We start from the raw sequence: 20,679 nt of genomic DNA, 5'->3' as shown, positions 1-20,679 counted from the left end.
ACGTATGACTGCGCTGCACCTTTCCCTGCCTAGTTTGCAGAGCTCTGAGGTGCGCTTCTTATCTATGGTCGGCCATGTTTGCCGAGCTGTGCGACAACGTGGCCCTATTTGCCACTTGTTGTCTATCAGTCGCGTGTACTGCTCCTTTATGATGAGCTTGCAGGTGGCCATAGGCATACAAATATCCTCCTTATCTTGGAGAAGGGGGGTTGTAGTGCCAGATCTGGCCAGCTCGTCCGCTACGCAGTTGCCCTCGATATCCCGGTGGCCCGGGACCCATATAAGGCTGATAGCAAATTGCTGAGCCATCTCGTGAAGAGATCTGCGGCACTTCGCCACAGTAGCCGAGTTCGAGGAGATCGCGTTAAGTGATCTGATCGCAGCTTGGCTGTCGCTGCAGATGTTTAGATAGGTTGCCGTGGTGGTAACCGTGTGAAGGCAGTACAGAGCCTCCCTGATTGCTGTAACTTCCGCTTGGAAGACGCTACAGTGATCCGGAAGCCTGAAAGATTGCCTTATGTTAAGTTGTTCAGAGTAGATTCCTCCTCCAACCCTGCCGTCCAGTTTTGAGCCATCCGTGAAGATGCTTATGGCCCCGTCTGGGCCGGGGAGTCCCTCGAGCCAATCGTCTCTATGAGGGATGATTATGCTGAATGGAGTCTCCGTGTGCTCCATTGGAACTTGATAGTCCGTTCTTGCTGGGACCATGTTGTTTTTATTTAGTATAGATGAGTGACCTATGTTCTGGGGTACCCATTGTTAAGAGTCCCTAAGACGTATTGCTGCCATTTCTGCCCGCTCCTTTCCTGCAAAGTCAAGGCTCTGAAGGCATAACATGGCGTTTAGCGCATCATTTGGTGTAGTTCGAAGAGCTCCACTGATGCAGAGGGCGGCTGTTCGCTGAACCTTGCCCAGCTGATTGGTGATTGTCCTTTTTGTTAGGGCAGGCCACCAGACAGTAACTCCGTAGAGTATTATAGGTCTGACTATTGCCAGATATATCCATCGGACTATGCTTGGGTTCATGCCCCACTTTAGGCCGATAGCTTTTTTGCAAGTATAGAGTGCTGTCGTTGCCTTCCTCACTCTATCCTTGACATTCAGGTTCCAGCTAAGCTTTTTGTCAATTACCAACCCTAAGTAACTGGCACTGTCGCTGAAGGAGAGCCTGTATCCGTTTAGTGTTGGGGGGTTGAGGGGCGGGACCTTGTATTTTTTTGTGAATAACACGAGTTCCGTTTTCGAGGGACTTAGTCCCAATCCGCGCGATTCTGTCCATTCGGACAATCGAGCAAGCTTTGCGGTCATTAGGTCGCATAGTGTTTGGGGGTATTTCCCCGCAAAGATAATTGCAACGTCATCCGCGTATGCCACTACTTTACAGCCCCCTCTTCCAGGTCGCATAGAATCTTATTGACTGCAATGTTCCATAGAAGAGGAGACAGAACTCCCCCTTGCGGGGTTCCTCTGTTGACATACCTTGACTGGGTGGACGATCCCATCGATGATGTCACCGTCCTGCGTATGAGCAATTGATCAATGAGCATCACCAAGTGACGGTCCACCCCAGGTCAGTCAGGGCTTCTGTAATGGAGCCCGGTGTGACGTTGTTGAAGGCTCCCTCGATATCGAGAAAAGCTATTAGTGAGTATTCTTTGAGATGCAGGGATTTTTCTACACTCGAGATCACTTCGTGAAGTGCCGTTTCCGTGGATTTTCCTTTCCGGTAGGTATGCTGCGCACTTGAGTACAGCTGGGGACTTATGGTAGTCCGTAATTGTAACCCGATAAGTCTCTCAAAGGTTTTGAGTAGGAAAGACGATAAACTGATTGGTCTAAAGTCTTTCGGGGTTGAGTGTGAGGCTTTGCCTGCTTTAGGGATGAAAACTATCCTAGCCTTAAGCCACGCTTGCGGTATTGTACATACCGCCAGTATCTTCCTGAAGATACTATGTAGCCAGTTGATGGCCGTCTCCCCGGCCTTCTGAAGTTGGGCCGGGATTACCTGATCCGGGCCTGGCGATTTAAACGGGTTGAAGCTGTTTACTGCCCAACTTATGTTCCGTTTTGTAAGGATATGGTCCATCGATTCTACCGATCCCTCTCCTGGGAGGTGTGACGGCTCGGTGGATGTGCATCCGGGGAAATGCGTGTCGAGCAGAATGTTTAGGGACTCCTCACTAGAGTTGGTCCACGTGCCATCATTCTTTTTGAGGTAACCTACTGAGGGGGTAGTTTTTGAGAGAACTTTCCGGAGTCTTGCGGCCTCCGAAGTTTCCTCGATTTCGGAGCAAAATTTTTGCCAGGAGGCTCTTTTAGCCTTCCTCGTTTCCTTTTTGTATAGTGCTATACTGGTGTTATAGTCTGCCCAGTGAGTATCCTCCTTAGTTCTTGTGGCTCTATTGAATAGAGTCCTACAAGTTCTACGAAGGGGGTCTAGTTGCTTAGACCACCAGGGGGGTTTCTTTTTCCCCCTTGGTCTGGTAGAAGGGCATGCTGCCTTGAAGGCTTTGTTGCACGCATCCGTAAACCTGTTCACAAGACGGTTTAGGTTGTCTTCAGTGTTCGGGCAATTAGGGGCGTTAGGAGGGAGTAGCTCCTCCAGGGTTGTGTTATATTTTTCCCAGTTGGCTTTTCTGGGGTTGATATAGTCGGTTGGTTTGGGAATATCGAAGGATAATATCGTCTCGATATACCTGTGGTCCGAGAAGGAGTGGTCTCCTAGGACTCTCCAGCTCTTGATTGTGTCCAGCAGATTGCTTGACACTAGCGTGAGGTCAATGACCTCCTGCCGATTTTTAATTATAAATGTGGGGTCGCTACCCCGATTGCATATGAATAAATTTGAGTTCAGGATGAAGCTGAACAGTGACTCACCCCTTACATTCGTGTCCGTGCTCCCCCATTGGGTGTGGTGGGCGTTGGCATCGCAACCTATAAGTAGGTCTTTGTCCGTCCTTTCGCTGTCGCTGGCTATTTTGCGAACATGGTCGTTCGGAGGATCATCCTCCTCGTGGGCCATATAGGACGCCACCAGCCTGAGATGATTCCCTTTTAGTTCTAGGCTTACCGCCGTGTTATCGCCATCGCTATAATTATGGAGCAGAAAGATATTTAGGTGCTTTCTAGCAAGTATGCAGGTACGGATTTTACCTTCATTTTGGGATACAATGATCTTGTATTCCCTCGTCCCCAATCCACAGACCTTGCCTCCTACCACCCAAGGCTCCTGGATCAGGACTACGTCGGCTCCGCTTGCGTCTAGGCGGAGTATGAGAGCAGCCGATGCTGCTTTACAGTGGTGGAGATTTATTTGAAGGATCCTTAGGACCATCTTCAAGATTCTCCACCACCGTGATGTCCGCGTCCGAGTCATCTGAGACTCTCTCTCGGCACATTGACTCAAAGTCGAGCATCAGCTCTGTCTCTGAGGAGAAGCCTTCCTGGTCTGGCTCCAGCTCGTCGTCAGGCGCTTCGATCTCCGCAGCGACATCCTGCACGTCTGGGTTGACGACAGGAAGCGCCGCGGCCGCCGCGTCCGATTTGTACACCTTGATGGTGACCGAGCTGAAGCCGAAGTTTAGCTCTCCTTTTGCTGCCTCTATCGGGGCCAGCGACTCTTTATTGAGAACGAGCACTGCCTGGTTAGTCGGCCCTTGTGTCGTCTCAACCTTGGCTACCTTCCAATCTGAGGTTGGTAGTCCTGGGTTGCATCTCTGCAGCACCCAAATTCTGGCCCTCGGTCTGCTGGGCACCTCGCTCCAGTCGACTGCGACGAGTTTCGCCCCAGCATAGACCTCGCCGACCTGCGCTACCGCCGCTTTATAAAGCTTTACAGAGCGCTCGTCTTCGCAGGCAATTATCTTAACATTGCCCTGGAACCACCCCATGTCCTTGCAGACTGGCGGAGGTCCAGAGTCTTTGTCGAGGAGTTCGAAGCAGCGGTCGGCCAGTGCCGCTTCCACCCACTTCCACTGACTCCTTGGGATTCTACCCTCTGCGCTGCCTCTGTCGAGGACACCAATTAGCGTCCTCTCCTGGCAATCTGCGCAAAGGAGACATTTGGCAGCACTCTGGAGCGCTTTGCTACCGGTCCCGGTGTCTCCTGCGAGCGCTGCCTCTTGGCTTGGGGAGCCACCTTTTTCTGTTCTAAGGTGAACTCCGGGAGCACGGCCAAAGCCCATTCCACCTTCTTCAGCCAGTCGGCTGATGGGCTGGCTTCACTGCTGGCGTGTTGCCGACGGAGTATGTGCCCTGCACTCCTCTTTTCGGCATATGTGTAGCGTCTGGCTTGGGCGCTTGTCGACGGCAAGTCAACCCCCTCCTCTTTACCAGAAGGTCGGGCAGCCGCAATATTGCTTAGCTTTCCTTCCAAGGTTCAGCTTCGGGAGTTACCTTGCCACCCACACCGGATTCGGGATGGGACCCCCTCGGGTTCGCACAGGCACCTTCCACCTTGCAGGTATTCCCTACTATAGAGCCGGTTGGGCCAGGCCTTTGGTCCGCTGCCTTTCCGAGCTTGGGATTGCTCCCAGTTGGCATTTGGGGAGCGCCGCACTCATTTGTTTTTTTGTTAGTTTTTTGGTTTTTGTTCTTGTTATTAAACATCCTGTTCCCACGAGATGCAGAGAAACTGAAAGTTAAGCCCGGGCAGAGATCCACGTTGCCCGGGTAAGGCATCATTAGAACAGGGGGCTGCCAAGTCCCTGAGCCCTCCGTTAGCGACTGGGCTAGTTTTTATACCGGGCCCCCAGCCAGGCTGACCCTCGGCACGGGTCGAGTAACACACTTAGTCCGGCCCGGTGTGAGGTGGGTGTGGGGGTTGGGATGTGGGTAGGTATTGTGTATGGATGGGAGTGTGTGAGCTACTTATTGAGGCGGCACCACAAGCGCATCGTCAGTGCTGCTACCTAGCTAACACCCGCTGGCTGTCCGGGACTGCTTATTTCGGTACTCTCCCGTGAGGGATGCCCGCTTATTCGCAGCTGACCTGCCGAGGTAGGCCGTTCGCTATCCGCAACCCGCGACCCGTCCGGTAGCCTCAGCTAGGCCTCCTTTGAGCTACCTCACGAGCTCATCAGACCAGAAAGCAGCACCGTAACGGAAAAACGTTTTGAACATGGCTCCAGTTTCAAAACGTCTGCGAGAAAATCTGGAACTGATCTCAAGGGCTCGAAGAGTTCTGAGGAAATACCAGAAAATATTCCGAAAGCCCTGGACAGAATGTTTGCTAAGCAGGCTGAACTTATCACGGCAAATACGTTAAAGTCTGAGGGTGTATTGCAGGCCATAGAGGAAAAGTTCACAGCTATGACCAATCAAATTCTTGGTATGGCAGTAGATGTGAAGAAACTTACTGAACGTGTCCTGCAATTGGAAAAGGCGGGTGAGGTAATCCACGAAACGGAGCAGCAAATTATCAAACTCAAAAATGAGGTACATGGTATGAAAGAAATACGTGCGCAAGTTAGAGATCTAAGCACACAATGTGTTGAGCGCGCCAAAGCGGACATTGCGTGTGATCTCCGTATTCATGGAATACCCTTCGAAGAAGGTGAAATGTTGAAGGTCCGATTCAACAAGATGTGCTTTGCCCTTAACCTAACACCCCTCCCAAGGGTGAAAGACATCTTTAGGATCCGACAGAGAACTCACGGAACAGCTGTTGATCCAGTGATAATCCTGCGACTAGAGAGTGTGAGAGAGAAGGCGGCGTTGTTGCGAGCTGTTGGCAACTATCGCAGGGAATCGAAAAAACTGCTATCACTGGACCTAATGGAATTCGACTCGCAGGCTGCGTTTTATATTAATGAGCAGCTGTCTAAAGAGAATCTGGCTGTTTTCAAAGAGGCGATGAAAATGAAAAAAGGAAAAGCACTATCGGCTGTTTTCACTCGTCGGGCGATCGTGCATGTTAAGAAGCATCCAGCTGGAGAGATTTTTAGAGTGGATAACATGCATGACCTGCAAACATTGCGGGATACTTCCGAGGATGAGCTTGCAGCAGTTGATCCAGGTGCAGTTAACAAGCCAGTTGAGACAGACCAGAATAACCTTTTTCGTTAGTAAAACTTAACTTAGCCATAGTAATATAATGTTGAAGTTTAAGGTTTTATGTTTTTATATAGTTATAAGTGATTTGTGTATATTGCGTGTGCTGCTAATATGCTATTTAGTATCTTTTAAATGGTCCATAATATGAATAGACTTCCAACGAATAGTAGAATATTGATTCGTACGCTGGCTAAACAAAAAGATGGCATAAATATTTGTCATATAAATGCTCAGAGTCTGTATGGTAAGATTGATGAGTTCCGATATATGTTTGAACAATCGAATGTTGATGTAGTTTGTGCTTCGGAAACGTGGTTCATGCCGCATCTATGTGATAATGTCATTTTGTGTACCGGATTTGATCTATACCGATCTGATCGGAGAGGAAATGGTGGGGGTGTTGCTGTATACATAAACAAGAAACTCAAATCCAAATTAATATGCAAGCACCCTCCAGAAAGTACAATAGAATACCTTTTTATAGAATTATCGGCCTCTAACAGTTCTCTTAAATTACTATTGGGCTGTCTGTACAGACCACACCGCAATACAATCTACCAACAAGTAATTGATGCAATTTCAGACCTATCTGTAAGCTATACTGACGTAATTATAATCGGGGATCTAAACAGCAATATACTGAAGGAACGACATATGGAGTCAGCGATGGCATCGTTAGGCTTGCATCTAGTCAATAATAGTAGACCAACACATTTCTCAAACACTGCAAGTACATTATTGGACCTTTGTTTTGTCAATGATAAAGAAAAAATCGTTCTTTATGATCAGTTATCTGTCCCAACATTTTCCAGACACGACCTACTTTTCCTGACTTATGATTTTAATTGTAAAAAGATTGACGACGACATATGGTACCGAAATTTTAAGAGCATTGACATTACCAAACTTAATGACGAATTCAATACATATGACTGGAATATAATATTTAACATGGATGATGTTAATTCTCAAGTAGAACAACTACGAGCTCACATAACATGTCTTTATGAAAAATTGCAAAGAAAAATCCATGGTTCAATCAATGTATTGCACACAATATATCATTAAGGGACAAAGCATATAACAAATGGAAACGCTACAGAACGTCTGTTCAGTATCAAGAATTTCAAACTTTAAGGAAAAAACCAACCTATTAATACTGACAGCTAAAAAGTCTTTTTATTCTGTAAGGTTTCAAAGTGCAATATTAACAAGAAGGACATGGAGGGAGCTCAAAGAGTTGGGAATAGGGAAGAGGACAAATAACACCAAAATTGATGTAGACATAGTTAAACGGGGTACCTGAAGTAGCATATAATCATTATCTTGACAATATACCGAATAGTTCCTGTGATAATAACTTTAGCTTCATGTGTGCCAGTCAGTGTGATGTCCTTGAATCTGTGCTTAAAATTAAGTCAAATGCAATCGGACTGGATGAAATACATCCAAAATTTCTAAAAATCTTACTTCCGAAAATATTACCACATGTGACTTATATTTGCAATACTGTCTTAACAAAATCTTAACAAAATCTTAACAAAATAACCCCGGTCCCTAAAGGAAAAAATGAATATCAATTCTATCGTTTTTGTCAAAAGTTCTTGAACAATTAATGTCACAACAAATTCGAACTTTCCTAGATAACAATGCACTACTAAGTGACAAACAGTCAGGTTACAGAAGACAAAGAAGCTGTACTACGGCAATAGTAAATATAACGGAAGACATTAGATTAACACAAGATGAAGGAAATGTGACGCTATTAGTACTACTTGACTTCAGTAAAGCATTTGACACGGTTAACCACGAAATCTTATTAAGTAAATTAGTTAACTTTTTCAATTTTAGTAAGGTAGCTATAAAGCTATTTAAATCGTATTTAACGGATAGAAGATAGGTAGTAGTAAGTGGAAGTAGAATTTCTTCAATGATGAGCACTACACGTGGTGTGCCTCAAGGTTCAGTTCTTGGGCCGCTTTTGTTCTCATTATATGTGAATGACCTGCCAGACGTCCTGTTAAATTGTAAAAGTCATATGTATGCGGATGACGTCCAAATGTATGTTAGTCGTCCATTGAGTAAAATTGATGAGTGTATAAGTGTGTGTAACAGTGATTTGTTCAATGTGAGTAGCTGGGCGAATCGTAATGGTCTGGCATTTAATCCAGATAAATGTATATGTGTAATTATATACAAGAAGCAACTAAATACGATGGTCTATCCAGAACTTGAAATCGAAGGAAAAAAAATTAATTACGTAGATCATGTGGAAAACTTAGGACTAAAATTTAACAATACGCTTTCTTGGAGTAACCAAGTTGTGAAAGCTACTGGTAGAACATATAGTCTACTAAGAAAACTCGCACCAACACAAAAATACCTACCAGATATACTCAAACTAATGATAGCTAAGACATATTTGACACCCACCTTATTCTATGGTATTGAAATATTTGGAAATTGTGACGCTGAATCTTAAAAAAAACTAAAAGTAACATTTAACAACATTGCCCGCTACATATATAACAAGAGACGAACCGATCATATCTCAATCTTAGCAAGACAAATATTCAAAATGGATTTAAAGACATGGATAGGGTACAGAACAAATATTTTTCAAGGATACAAGAACCGCCACAAATGCCTCGTGTTTTCATAGAGCACCTTTGGCGATCAGCGTTGATTTGTTTTTGGGTTCAGCGCAACTTCTTCTTCTCCTTTGGGCATGAATTAGCGAAATGCCCCACTTCTCCACAATTTTAGCACTTCTGAACTTCCTTCGGTTTTATTGGCTTTACACCGTTGTCCTGTTTTGTCTCGAAGTTGTTGCCTTTTGATAAGAATTCCTTTTTGTTCGCAATTGGCCGACCTCTATTTACGAAATAAGATTCAGCTGCATCACGAAACTGTTCATAGTCGAAAAGTGCATTGCAACAATTCTGTTTTGCAATTCGCGGTGCTGTAGACCTGATCGAACATATCTTATTTTAAAAAAAATTTTTTTTTTTTTTTTTGGTCGTTGACATGCAATGACTGCATCTTTCAAGAGGCGATGCAGTTACTGCACCGTCAAGTGGCCCGTGTGAAACCAGCAGAAGGCTGTTATGCGCGGATCCCAGGCAAAACGCAGCCCTCCTCCCGCCTAACCGACCGAGGGGCGCTGCCGCATGACGCACGGTGCGTAGTCGAACCGAACGCGAACATGCAAGAAAGATAGCTATTAGACTAACATTCGAGGAAAATTAGCACTAAACTTACTAAGAAACAAAGCATGCAATCAAAATACAAATACCACTACAATTACTAATTAATAAGAGGAAGAGAATTAGTGGTGGATATAATATGGTAGAGGGAATTATAATCCGAGCATAAGACCCTAAACGGTTCATGCAAGGAATAATTCGATCTACAAAGTGGAAGGAACAACGGTATAAAATTTCTAGTCAGTCTAATAGGAATCGTGAAGTTTATGCGGCTCAACAGATCAGGGCTGTCTATGTCACCCCTGATCAAGTTGTGCATAAATATCACACCAAGCATTTTTCTACGCTTAACTAAGGATGGGAGGTTTACTAATAGTAGTCTACTAGAGTAAGATGGGCGTCTTACACCCGCATCCCAGTTAAGGCCCCGCAGAGCAAAGAGTAAAAAGTTTTTCTGTACTGATTCTATACGGTCCTGGTGTACTTTGTACTGAGGGCACCATACACAGGAGCCGTATTCTAAGATCGGACGAACAAGCGAGGTATAGAGAGTCTGTGTTATATAGGGGTCGTCAAATTCCTTTGACCACCTCTTTATAAACCCAAGCACGCCCATGGCCTTATTTACCATGGTAGAAATGTGTTGGGAAAACTTGAACTTCGGGTCTAACATAACACCCAGATCATCCACCAGGGTAATTCTCAAGAGAACCACCAAATAGGGTATAGGGAGCCAAAAAGGGGTTAGAACGATGAAATGTCATAACTTTGCATTTCGAGGCATTAAGGTGTAACAAGTTTGCACAACACCATGACTGAAAGTTATAGAGATCGGATTGCAAGCGAGAATGAAATGAAATGTCCTTGTACTGAACACAGAGTTTAACATCATCCGCATACATAAGTACTCGAGAGTATGTTAATACTGAAGGCAAGTCATTAATAAAGAGTGTGAAGAGTAAGGGGCCTAGATGGCTGCCCTGTGGTACTCCCGAAGAAACCTTTACTGGTAAAGAGAGGGAGTTTTTGAAGAGGACTCTTTGAGACCTGGAACAAAGATAGCTAGAAATCCATCTCAGGAGGTTGGGCGTAAACCCTAAAAGGTCAAGTTTATGCGCTAAAAGGGAATGGTTTACAGAGTCGAATGCTTTACTAAAGTCGGAGTAAATAACATCCGTCTGTAAGTTACCTTGAAAGCCTTTAATAATGAAAGAGGTTAACTCTAACAAGTTCGTGGTGGTTGTTCGCCGCCTTATAAATCCATGCTGAGTTGGAGGTATAAGTGACTTGCAAAGATGTTGCAAGTGCGGAGTTAATACCTTCTCAAACATTTTAGGAATAGCGGATAACTTTGCTATACCTCTATAATTTTTTGCATCAGACTTGCTACCTTTTTTATGGAGAGGAATTATAAACGATTCCTTCCAGATCGGGGGGAAGCAAGAAGAATCAATGGACAGTGTGAATAGTTTAAGCAGGGGTCCACACAGTGCCTCGGCGCAGTACACGACCAGAAACTCTGTCTGGACCCGGTGAAAGCACCGGCTTAACTAGTCGAAGACCATGAAGTAAAGAACATTCATTTATCAAGGGACTGAAAATGCCGTTCGACCTTGGTAAACCGTATGGGTACGGATGACCAGAGTAGCTTTCCTCAGAATAGGTGGTTTGGAAAAATTGGGCAAAAAGATCGGCAGATACTCAGGCGCCAAGCAAGCAAGTCGTGTACAACATACTGAGGAAAAAAATCGTGAAAAACTCAAGTGATACACTATTATTTATTAAACAGAGTGTTTTGTTCACATCATAAACTGTGTCCGCATTGCAAGACAACAATTGACGGTGGAAATAATTGAAGTTAACGCTACAACGCCAATTTTAATAAAATACAGTGGAAAAATATTTGTTATTGGTTGTGCTGTGGAAGAAGAATATTTGTTATTGTTCTGAACCACTCTGAGTAAACCAGCATTTGATCTTTCGGAGTCACTAAGAGAATAACGTAGCCATACCCAATAAAATTTTGGAAGCAGTGCAGACAGCAAAGTGATTGGCAACGCATTGTAAAGAGTCGGCAAAGCAGTATATCAAGCAGTATAAAGCAGTATTTTAAGCAGCATCGTAGGTTAGGTTAGGTTAGGTAGAGACGGCCGCCAAGTTCGCTCGGAGCCCAGCACACTTAGGCCGGTTTCGGCCCGTTGTGATACCGCTTGGGATCATTCCCTCCCTGCAGATGAGACTTCATGTCAACAGTTGTCCCATCCAGATGCCCATATAAAGTTGACGATTTTTCTGGGACATAGCGTGGACATCTCCGAGATGTCGTTCAGAAAGGCAGAGCCCAAGTGATGCAGCCTCCTTCTGCTGAGAGCTGGACAGGAACAGAACAGGTGTTCCACTGTTTCCTCCTCGTCCTCGTCTCTGCAGCTGCGGCAGAAATCATTGTGTGGGGCACCCAGCCTGTTTGCGTGGGTGCCTACTAGCCAGTGTCCTGTGAGGGAACGTATGACTGCGCTGCACCTTTCCCTGCCTAGTTTGCAGAGCTCTGAGGTGCGCTTCTTATCTATGGTCGGCCATGTTTGCCGAGCTGTGCGACAACGTGGCCCTATTTGCCACTTGTTGTCTATCAGTCGCGTGTACTGCTCCTTTATGATGAGCTTGCAGCTCAACCTTGCCCAGCTGATTGGTGATTGTCCTTTTTGTTAGGGCAGGCCACCAGACAGTAACTCCGTAGAGTATTATAGGTCTGACTATTGCCAGATATATCCATCGGACTATGCTTGGGTTCATGCCCCACTTTAGGCCGATAGCTTTTTTGCAAGTATAGAGTGCTGTCGTTGCCTTCCTCACTCTATCCTTGACATTCAGGTTCCAGCTAAGCTTTTTGTCAATTACCAACCCTAAGTAACTGGCACTGTCGCTGAAGGAGAGCCTGTATCCGTTTAGTGTTGGGGGGTTGAGGGGCGGGACCTTGTATTTTTTTGTGAATAACACGAGTTCCGTTTTCGAGGGATTTAGTCCCAATCCGCGCGATTCTGTCCATTCGGACAATCGAGCAAGCTTTGCGGTCATTAGGTCGCATAGTGTTTGGGGGTATTTCCCCGCAAAGATAATTGCAACGTCATCCGCGTATGCCACTACTTTACAGCCCCCCTCTTCCAGGTCGCATAGAATCTTATTGACTGCAATGTTCCATAGAAGAGGAGACAGAACTCCCCCTTGCGGGGTTCCTCTGTTGACATACCTTGACTGGGTGGACGATCCCATCGATGATGTCACCGTCCTGCGTATGAGCAATTGATCAATGAGCATCACCAAGTGACGGTCCACCCCCAGGTCAGTCAGGGCTTCTGTAATGGAGCCCGGTGTGACGTTGTTGAAGGCTCCCTCGATATCGAGAAAAGCTATTAGTGAGTATTCTTTGAGATGCAGGGATTTTTCTACACTCGAGATCACTTCGTGAAGTGCCGTTTCCGTGGATTTTCCTTTCCGGTAGGTATGCTGCGCACTTGAGTACAGCTGGGGACTTATGGTAGTCCGTAATTGTAACCCGATAAGTCTCTCAAAGGTTTTGAGTAGGAAAGACGATAAACTGATTGGTCTAAAGTCTTTCGGGGTTGAGTGTGAGGCTTTGCCTGCTTTAGGGATGAAAACTATCCTAGCCTTAAGCCACGCTTGCGGTATTGTACATACCGCCAGTATCTTCCTGAAGATACTATGTAGCCAGTTGATGGCCGTCTCCCCGGCCTTCTGAAGTTGGGCCGGGATTACCTGGTCCGGGCCTGGCGATTTAAACGGGTTGAAGCTGTTTACTGCCCAACTTATGTTCCGTTTTGTAAGGATATGGTCCATCGATTCTACCGATCCCTCTCCTGGGAGGTGTGATGGCTCGGTGGATGTGCATCCGGGGAAATGCGTGTCGAGCAGAATGTTTAGGGACTCCTCACTAGAGTTGGTCCACGTGCCATCATTCTTTTTGAGGTAACCTACTGAGGGGGTAGTTTTTGAGAGAACTTTCCGGAGTCTTGCGGCCTCCGAAGTTTCCTCGATTTCGGAGCAAAATTTTTGCCAGGAGGCTCTTTTAGCCTTCCTCGTTTCCTTTTTGTATAGTGCTAGACTGGTTTTATAGTCTGCCCAGTGAGTATCCTCCTTAGTTCTTGTGGCTCTATTGAATAGAGTCCTACAAGTTCTACGAAGGGGGTCTAGTTGCTTAGACCACCAGGGGGGTTTCTTTTTCCCCCTTGGTCTGGTAGAAGGGCATGCTGCCTTTAAGGCTTTGTTGCACGCATCCGTAAACCTGTTCACAAGACGGTTTAGGTTGTCTTCAGTGTTCGGGCAATTAGGGGCGTTAGGAGGGAGTAGCTCCTCCAGGGTTGTGTTATATTTTTCCCAGTTGGCTTTTCTGGGGTTGATATAGTCGGTTGGCTTGGGAATATCGAAGGATAATATCGTCTCGATATACCTGTGGTCCGAGAAGGAGTGGTCTCCTAGGACTCTCCAGCTCTTGATTGTGTCCAGCAGTTTGCTTGACACTAGCGTGAGGTCAATGACCCGATTGCATATGAATAAATTTGAGTTCAGGATGAAGCTGAACAGTGACTCACCCCTTACATTCGTGTCCGTGCTCCCCCATTGGGTGTGGTGGGCGTTGGCATCGCAACCTATAAGTAGGTCTTTGTCCGTCCTTTCGCTGTCGCTGGCTATTTTGCGAACATGGTCGTTCGGAGGATCATCCTCCTCGTGGGCCATATAGGACGCCACCAGCCTGAGATGATTCCCTTTTAGTTCTAGGCTTACCGCCGTGTTATCGCCATCGCTATAATTATGGAGCAGAAAGATATTTAGGTGCTTTCTAGCAAGTACGCAGGTACGGATTTTACCTTCATTTTGGGATACAATGATCTTGTATTCCCTCGTCCCCAATCCACAGACCTTGCCTCCTACCACCCAAGGCTCCTGGATCAGGACTACGTCGGCTCCGCTTGCGTCTAGGCGGAGTATGAGAGCAGCCGATGCTGCTTTACAGTGGTGGAGATTTATTTGAAGGATCCTTAGGACCATCTTCAAGATTCTCCACCACCGTGATGTCCGCGTCCGAGTCATCTGAGACTCTCTCTCGGCACATTGACTCAAAGTCGAGCATCAGCTCTGTCTCTGAGGAGAAGCCTTCCTGGTCTGGCTCCAGCTCGTCGTCAGGCGCTTCGATCTCCGCAGCGACATCCTGCACGTCTGGGTTGACGACAGGAAGCGCCGCGGCCGCCGCGTCCGATTTGTACACCTTGATGGTGACCGAGCTGAAGCCGAAGTTTAGCTCTCCTTTTGCTGCCTCTATCGGGGCCAGCGACTCTTTATTGAGAACGAGCACTGCCTGGTTAGTCGGCCCTTGTGTCGTCTCAACCTTGGCTACCTTCCAATCTGAGGTTGGTAGTCCTGGGTTGCATCTCTGCAGCATCTTGAGGATGCGTTCTGGCTCCTTAAAGGTAGCCGGCACCCAAATTCTGGCCCTCGGTCTGCTGGGCACCTCGCTCCAGTCGACTGCGACGAGTTTCGCCCCAGCATAGACCTCGCCGACCTGCGCTACCGCCGCTTTATAAAGCTTTACAGAGCGCTCGTCTTCGCAGGCAATTATCTTAACATTGCCCTGGAACCACCCCATGTCCTTGCAGACTGGCGGAGGTCCAGGGTCTTTGTCGAGGAGTTCGAAGCAGCGGTCGGCCAGTGCCGCTTCCACCCACTTCCACTGACTCCTTGGGATTCTACCCTCTGCGCTGCCTCTGTCGAGGACACCAATTAGCGTCCTCTCCTGGCAATCTGCGCAAAGGAGACATTTGGCAGCACTCTGGAGCGCTTTGCTACCGGTCCCGGTGTCTCGTGCGAGCGCTGCCTCTTGGCTTGGGGAGCCACCTTTTTCTGTTCTAAGGTGAACTCCGGGAGCACGGGCAAAGCCCATTCCACCTTCTTCAGCCAGTCGGCTGATGGGCTGGCTTCACTGCTGGCGTGTTGCCGACGGAGTATGTGCCCTGCACTCCTCTTTTCGGCTAATGTGTAGCGTCTGGCTTGGGCGCTTGTCGACGGCAAGTCAACCCCCTCCTCTTTACCAGAAGGTCGGGCAGCCGCAATATTGCTTAGCTTTCCTTCCAAGGTGTAAGCTTCGGGAGTTACCTTGCCACCCACACCGGATTCGGGATGGGACCCCCTCGGGTTCGCACATCACCTTCCACCTTGCAGGTATTCCCTACTATAGAGCCGGTTGGGCCAGGCCTTTGGTCCGCTGCCTTTCCGAGCTTGGGATTGCTCCCAGTTGGCATTTGGGGAGCGCCGCACTCATTTGTTTTTTTGTTAGTTTTTTGGTTTTTGTTCTTGTTATTAAACATCCTGTTCCCACGAGATGCAGAGAAACTGAAAGGTCAGCCCGGGCAGAGATCCACGTTGCCCGGGTAAGGCATCATTAGAACAGGGGGCTGCCAAGTCCCTGAGCCCTCCGTTAGCGACTGGGCTAGTTTTTATACCGGGCCCCCAGCCAGGCTGACTCTCGGCACGGGTCGAGTAACACACTTAGTCCGGCCCGGTGTGAGGTGGGTGTGGGGGTTGGGATGTGGGTAGGTATTGTGTATGGATGGGAGTGTGTGAGCTACTTATTGAGGCGGCACCACAAGCGCATCGTCAGTGCTGCTACCTAGCTAACACCCGCTGGCTGTCCGGGACTGCTTATTTCGGTACTCTCCCGTGAGGGATGCCCGCTTATTCGCAGCTGACCTGCCGAGGTAGGCCGTTCGCTATCCGCAACCCGCGACCCGTCCGGTAGCCTCAGCTAGGCCCCCTTTGAGCTACCTCACGAGCTCATCAGACCAGTAAGCAGCACCGTAACGGAAAAACGTTTTGAACATGGCTCCAGTTTCAAAACGTCAGCGAGAAAAATCTGGAACTGATCTCAAGGGCTCGAAGAGTTCTGAGGAAATACCAGAAAATATTCCGAAAGCCCTGGACAGAATGTTTGCTAAGCAGGCTGAACTTATCACGGCAAATATGTTAAAGTCTGAGGGTGTATTTGCAGGCCATAGAGGAAAAGTTCACAGCTATGACCAATCAAATTCTTGGTATGGCAGTAGATGTGAAGAAACTTACTGAACGTGTCCTGCAACTGGAAAAGGCGGGTGAGGTAATCCACGAAACGGAGCAGCAAATTATCAAACTCAAAAATGAGGTACATGGTATGCAAGAAATACGTGCGCAAGTTAGAAATCTAAGCACACAATGTGTTGAGCGCGCCAAAGCGGACATTGCGTGTGATCTCCGTATTCATGGAATACCCTTCGAAGAAGGTGAAATGTTGAAGGTCCGATTCAACAAGATGTGCTTTGCCCTTAACCTAACACCCCTCCCAAGGGTGAAAGACATCTTTAGGATCTGACAGAGAACTCACGGAACAGCTGTTGATCCAGTGATAATCCTGCGACTAGAGAGTGTGAGAGAGAAGGCGGCGTTGTTGCGAGCTGTTGGCAACTATCGCAGGGAATCGAAAAAACTGCTATCACTGGACCTAATGGAATTCGACTCGCAGGCTGCGTTTTATATTAATGAGCAGCTGTCTAAAGAGAATCTGGCTGTTTTCAAAGAGGCGATGAAAATGAAAAAAGGAAAAGCACTATCGGCTGTTTTCACTCGTCGGGCGATCGTGCATGTTAAGAAGCATCCAGCTGGAGAGATTTTTAGAGTGGATAACATGCATGACCTGCAAACATTGCGGGATACTTCCGAGGATGAGCTTGCAGCAGTTGATCCAGGTGCAGTTAACAAGCCAGTTGAGACAGACCAGAATAACCTTTTTCGTTAGTAAAACTTCCCTTAGCCATAGTGTGGAGATAATGTTTTTTATCCCCAATCGGCCGACTAATTATTTCGAATTAAATAAAACTCGGCGCAGAAATAAAATTACGATATGTTCTTTAATGCGTGACATCCAAATTGAAAGTGTGCCTTGCCTGCCCTTTACATTGCCGCTCCGATCGCTAAGCGCAGCTTCGCTCGGCCGACGTCGGTAGGCAGACGCAAAGCGGAGATAGCGAAGAGCGAGCTGGCAGAGAGCGTTTAGCAGGGCAAGCAAGCGCAGAGCTTTAACAAACAAATGAGTGACATAGACATAAGTAACAAACAAAATAAGCGGCTGAGGGCCAAGAATTAGGTGCTATTTGGCAAGCAGCTAATCGGCTGGGTTCTGCTCCGAACATTCACCCCCCGTTGGAAGGCAAAGGCTTTCAACAGATCCATCCTGAAGGGGCAGAACCGCTATTTTTCCAACGGCCCTCTTGAAAAGGCCTTTTTGAGTGCGGATGACGGCTACTCTGATGGTTCCATCTTTTCCTGGTATGACGCTCTCAATGCGGCCAAGCGGCCACCTTAATGGTGGCAGCGTTTCCTCCTTGATCATGACGAGCGCTCCTAGCTTGATGTTTGGAGACGATGACCGCCACTTGCTCCGCTCCTGAAGAATCGAGAGATACGCCGTGCTCCATTTTCTCCAAAAAGCCTGCTTCATTTGACACAGCCGCTGCCATCGACTAAGTAGGTTGACCCGGAGATGCGCCACATCTGGCTCGTCGAATGCAGCTTTCGGGGCTCCATTGAGAAAGTGGTTTGGCGTGAGCACATCTAGATCATCGGGACTTTCTGTAAATGCATAAAGCGGACGGGAATTTAACAAAGCAGAGATTTCACAAGCCAAGGTCTGAATTTCATCAAGAGTTAAAATGTAGGTCCCGACGATGCGATGAAAATGATATTTAGCTGCTTTAACAGCCGCCTCCCACAAACCCCCAAAATGAGGTGAGCGAGGGGTGATGAATTTCCAGTCGATTCCACTAGAAACGCAGAGATGTGACACAGCCGACGTATGAGGATCACTGAGGAACATTTGCCGAAGCTCCAAAAGCTCATTTTTTGCTCCTACAAAATTTGTAGCGTTGTCTGACCAGATGATTCGAGGTTTGGGACGTAGACTTATAAAACGCCTTAATGCTGCCAGAAAGGATTCTGTAGATAGATCCCGAACGACTTCCAAATGAGTTGCTTTGCTGCTAAAGCATACGAAGACAGCGATGTAACATTTGATAGGAGGCCTGCTTCTGACTTCCGACTTGTGATAAAAGGGTCCGCAAAAATCAACGCCCGTTGTGTGGAATGCTGGATTAGTCCTTACGCGATCCGCAGGCAAGTTTCCCATGATATGTTCCCTCAGCACTGGCTTCAAACGAAAGCATCTAACACATTTGCGAATGATTCCCGCAACATATTTGCGTCCACCAATAGGCCAGAATTTTTGCCGAAGCAGTCCGAGCAATCCTTGAGCTCCTGCGTGGAGAAACCTTTCGTGAAAGAAGATAATAATAGAGACAGGGACAGGATGTCCCTTAGGAAGCAGGACCGGGTGCTTCGCGTCGTATTCCAATTCGGCATTTTGGAGGCGGCCTCCAACACGCAGCAATCCAAAGCTATCCAGAAATGGATTCAGTGAGGCCATCGTGCTTTTTGGGGGTAGGGCCTGTTTGCTGGTGAGGGCCCTTATCTCTTCCGAAAATTGTTGCTGCTGTATTGCCCTTATGAGCAAATGCGTACCATTTTTGATGTCGATTACGGTAAGTTGACCCTTCGACCGCGCTATGCCTTTGTCCTTGAGAATGTAGAATCGATATATGTAAGCAAAGACGCGCTGCATGGATCCGAATGAGTTTTGAAATTTGCAATCGTACGATACATCCCTTTCGTTTGAAACAACCAATGCTGCATGACGACGTTCTGGTACATCGGTCGGCAATTGCAAGCCTGCAGGCCACTCTGAGGTCTCAAGACGCAAGAATGGTGGTCCAGAGATCCAAAGGCTGCTATCCATTAGTTCAGCGGGCGTGGATCCACGTGATATGATGTCGGCAGGATTCAACTTTGTGGGCATGTGATGCCAAGTCATTCCAGCGGTGAGCTCCTGAACCCGCTGAACTCGATTAGAAACAAATATATTAAAATTCAATGGTGATTCTCGAATCCAGGCAAGGGCTATGGACGAATCCGACCAGCAATGTATTTGGCATGGAGCTGATAATCCCTTAACTATGGTGGACACTAGTTCGGCTAATACGAGGGCAGCGGACAGCTCAAGCTTGGGGATAGTCATACTTTTCAAGGGCGCGACTCTGGATTTAGAGCATAAGAGATGACTTTGCACAATGCCAAGAGCTTCCGAACGCATGTATACACAGGCGCCATATGCTGCTTGGCTCGCATCACAAAACGCGTGCATTTCTAATCTGGCTTGCTGCCGAAGCACGTAACGTGGAAACTTAAAGTTTTTAACCATCGACAACTGCGAAGTCAGCTCAATCCAAGTCGTATGTAGATCCTGGGGCAGGCTTTCGTCCCAATTCAACTTTAGGCTTTCGTTCCATAGCGACTGCATAAATATTTTAGCTTTTGTGATGATGGGAGAGATGAGCCCTAGAGGATCGTAGAACCTAGCTAGTGTAGACAGGACCGAACGCTTCGAGGTTGGGCCTGCAGCGGTTCCGACGTGAGCGAAGCTAAACAGAAGATTGTCCGTGGTGGGATCCCAAACTAGACCAAGCGCCTTGGTTACTTCAGTCCCGTCATGAAAGGTAAGGAACTTTTCGCGATCCGCCTCCGATACGCCTTCCAAAGCAGCGGGTTCATTGGAACACCATTTACGTATGGGAAAACATCCTTTCGAAAGTAGCTCCTTTACCTGCTGACGAATCTTGATGACAGAATCAATGCTGTCCCCTCCAGATATGAGATCATCGACATAGAAATCTCTTCGAACAACATCAGCGCCAAGCGGAAAACGCAACTCTTCATCATTTGCCAATTGATGCATAGCACGAATTGCTAAGAAAGCGGCAGGTTTGGTTCCGTAAGTAACAGTCTCCAACTTGAACACCTGAATCTCCTCCTTCGGGTCATTGCGCCATAGGATGCACTGCACGTGCGTATCGGGATGGGAAACGCGTACACAGCGGTACATTTTGCAGATATCGCCACACAAGGCGACTTTAAAAAAGCGGAAACGAAGCAGAGTTATCAGAATTTTAGGTTGGATGGTGGGTCCAGCCATTAGCGCATCATTCAGTGTTACTCCAGACGCTGTTTTGGCAGATCCATCGAACACTACGCGTAATTTGGTGGTTGTACTATCCTGCTTGTGGACGCAATGGTGAGGCAAGAAGTACTGCGGGAGGTCTGACTGCCGCGAAGCTGGTGACACATGTGTCCTAAATCACGATACTCCTGGAGAAACTCCATATATTTTGCCTTAAGCTGTGCATTTTTTGCTAGCTTCCTCTCCAAATTGAGAAATCTACGTAGCGCCTGCTGATACGATTCTCCTAATTCCTCTAGACTGAATTTGGTTGGC

At 47.2% G+C, this 20,679-nt stretch overlaps 1 protein-coding gene across 3 annotated transcripts; it reads right to left on the bottom strand.

Annotated features, from left to right (window-relative positions):
* Positions 1-2,994: 2,994 nt before the first annotated feature.
* LOC117186551 lies at positions 2,995-15,056 on the bottom strand. Of its 3 annotated transcripts, XM_033387480.1 has the most exons (3): positions 14,702-15,056; positions 3,154-3,714; positions 2,995-3,089 (listed from the first exon to the last, which is right to left on the bottom strand). In XM_033387480.1, exons 1-2 carry the CDS (start codon positions 14,914-14,916, stop codon positions 3,294-3,296), a joined length of 636 nt encoding a protein of 211 aa, XP_033243371.1. In that variant the 5' UTR covers positions 14,917-15,056; the 3' UTR covers positions 2,995-3,089; positions 3,154-3,293. The 3 variants fall into 3 exon arrangements, with proteins under 3 accessions (XP_033243371.1, XP_033243369.1, XP_033243370.1); XM_033387478.1 differs by having other exon boundaries at positions 2,995-3,714; XM_033387479.1 differs by lacking the exons at positions 2,995-3,089; positions 3,154-3,714 and adding an exon at positions 13,982-14,076 and having other exon boundaries at positions 14,141-15,056.
* Between the last annotated feature and the right edge of the window lie 5,623 nt (positions 15,057-20,679).

This window comes from Drosophila miranda, chromosome XR (assembly GCF_003369915.1).
Source record: "Drosophila miranda strain MSH22 chromosome XR, D.miranda_PacBio2.1, whole genome shotgun sequence".
Classification (NCBI taxonomy): Eukaryota; Metazoa; Arthropoda; class Insecta; order Diptera; family Drosophilidae; genus Drosophila; species Drosophila miranda.
The sequence above is the reverse complement of the archived record's forward strand: the minus strand, read 5'-3'. Positions and strand labels throughout refer to the sequence as shown.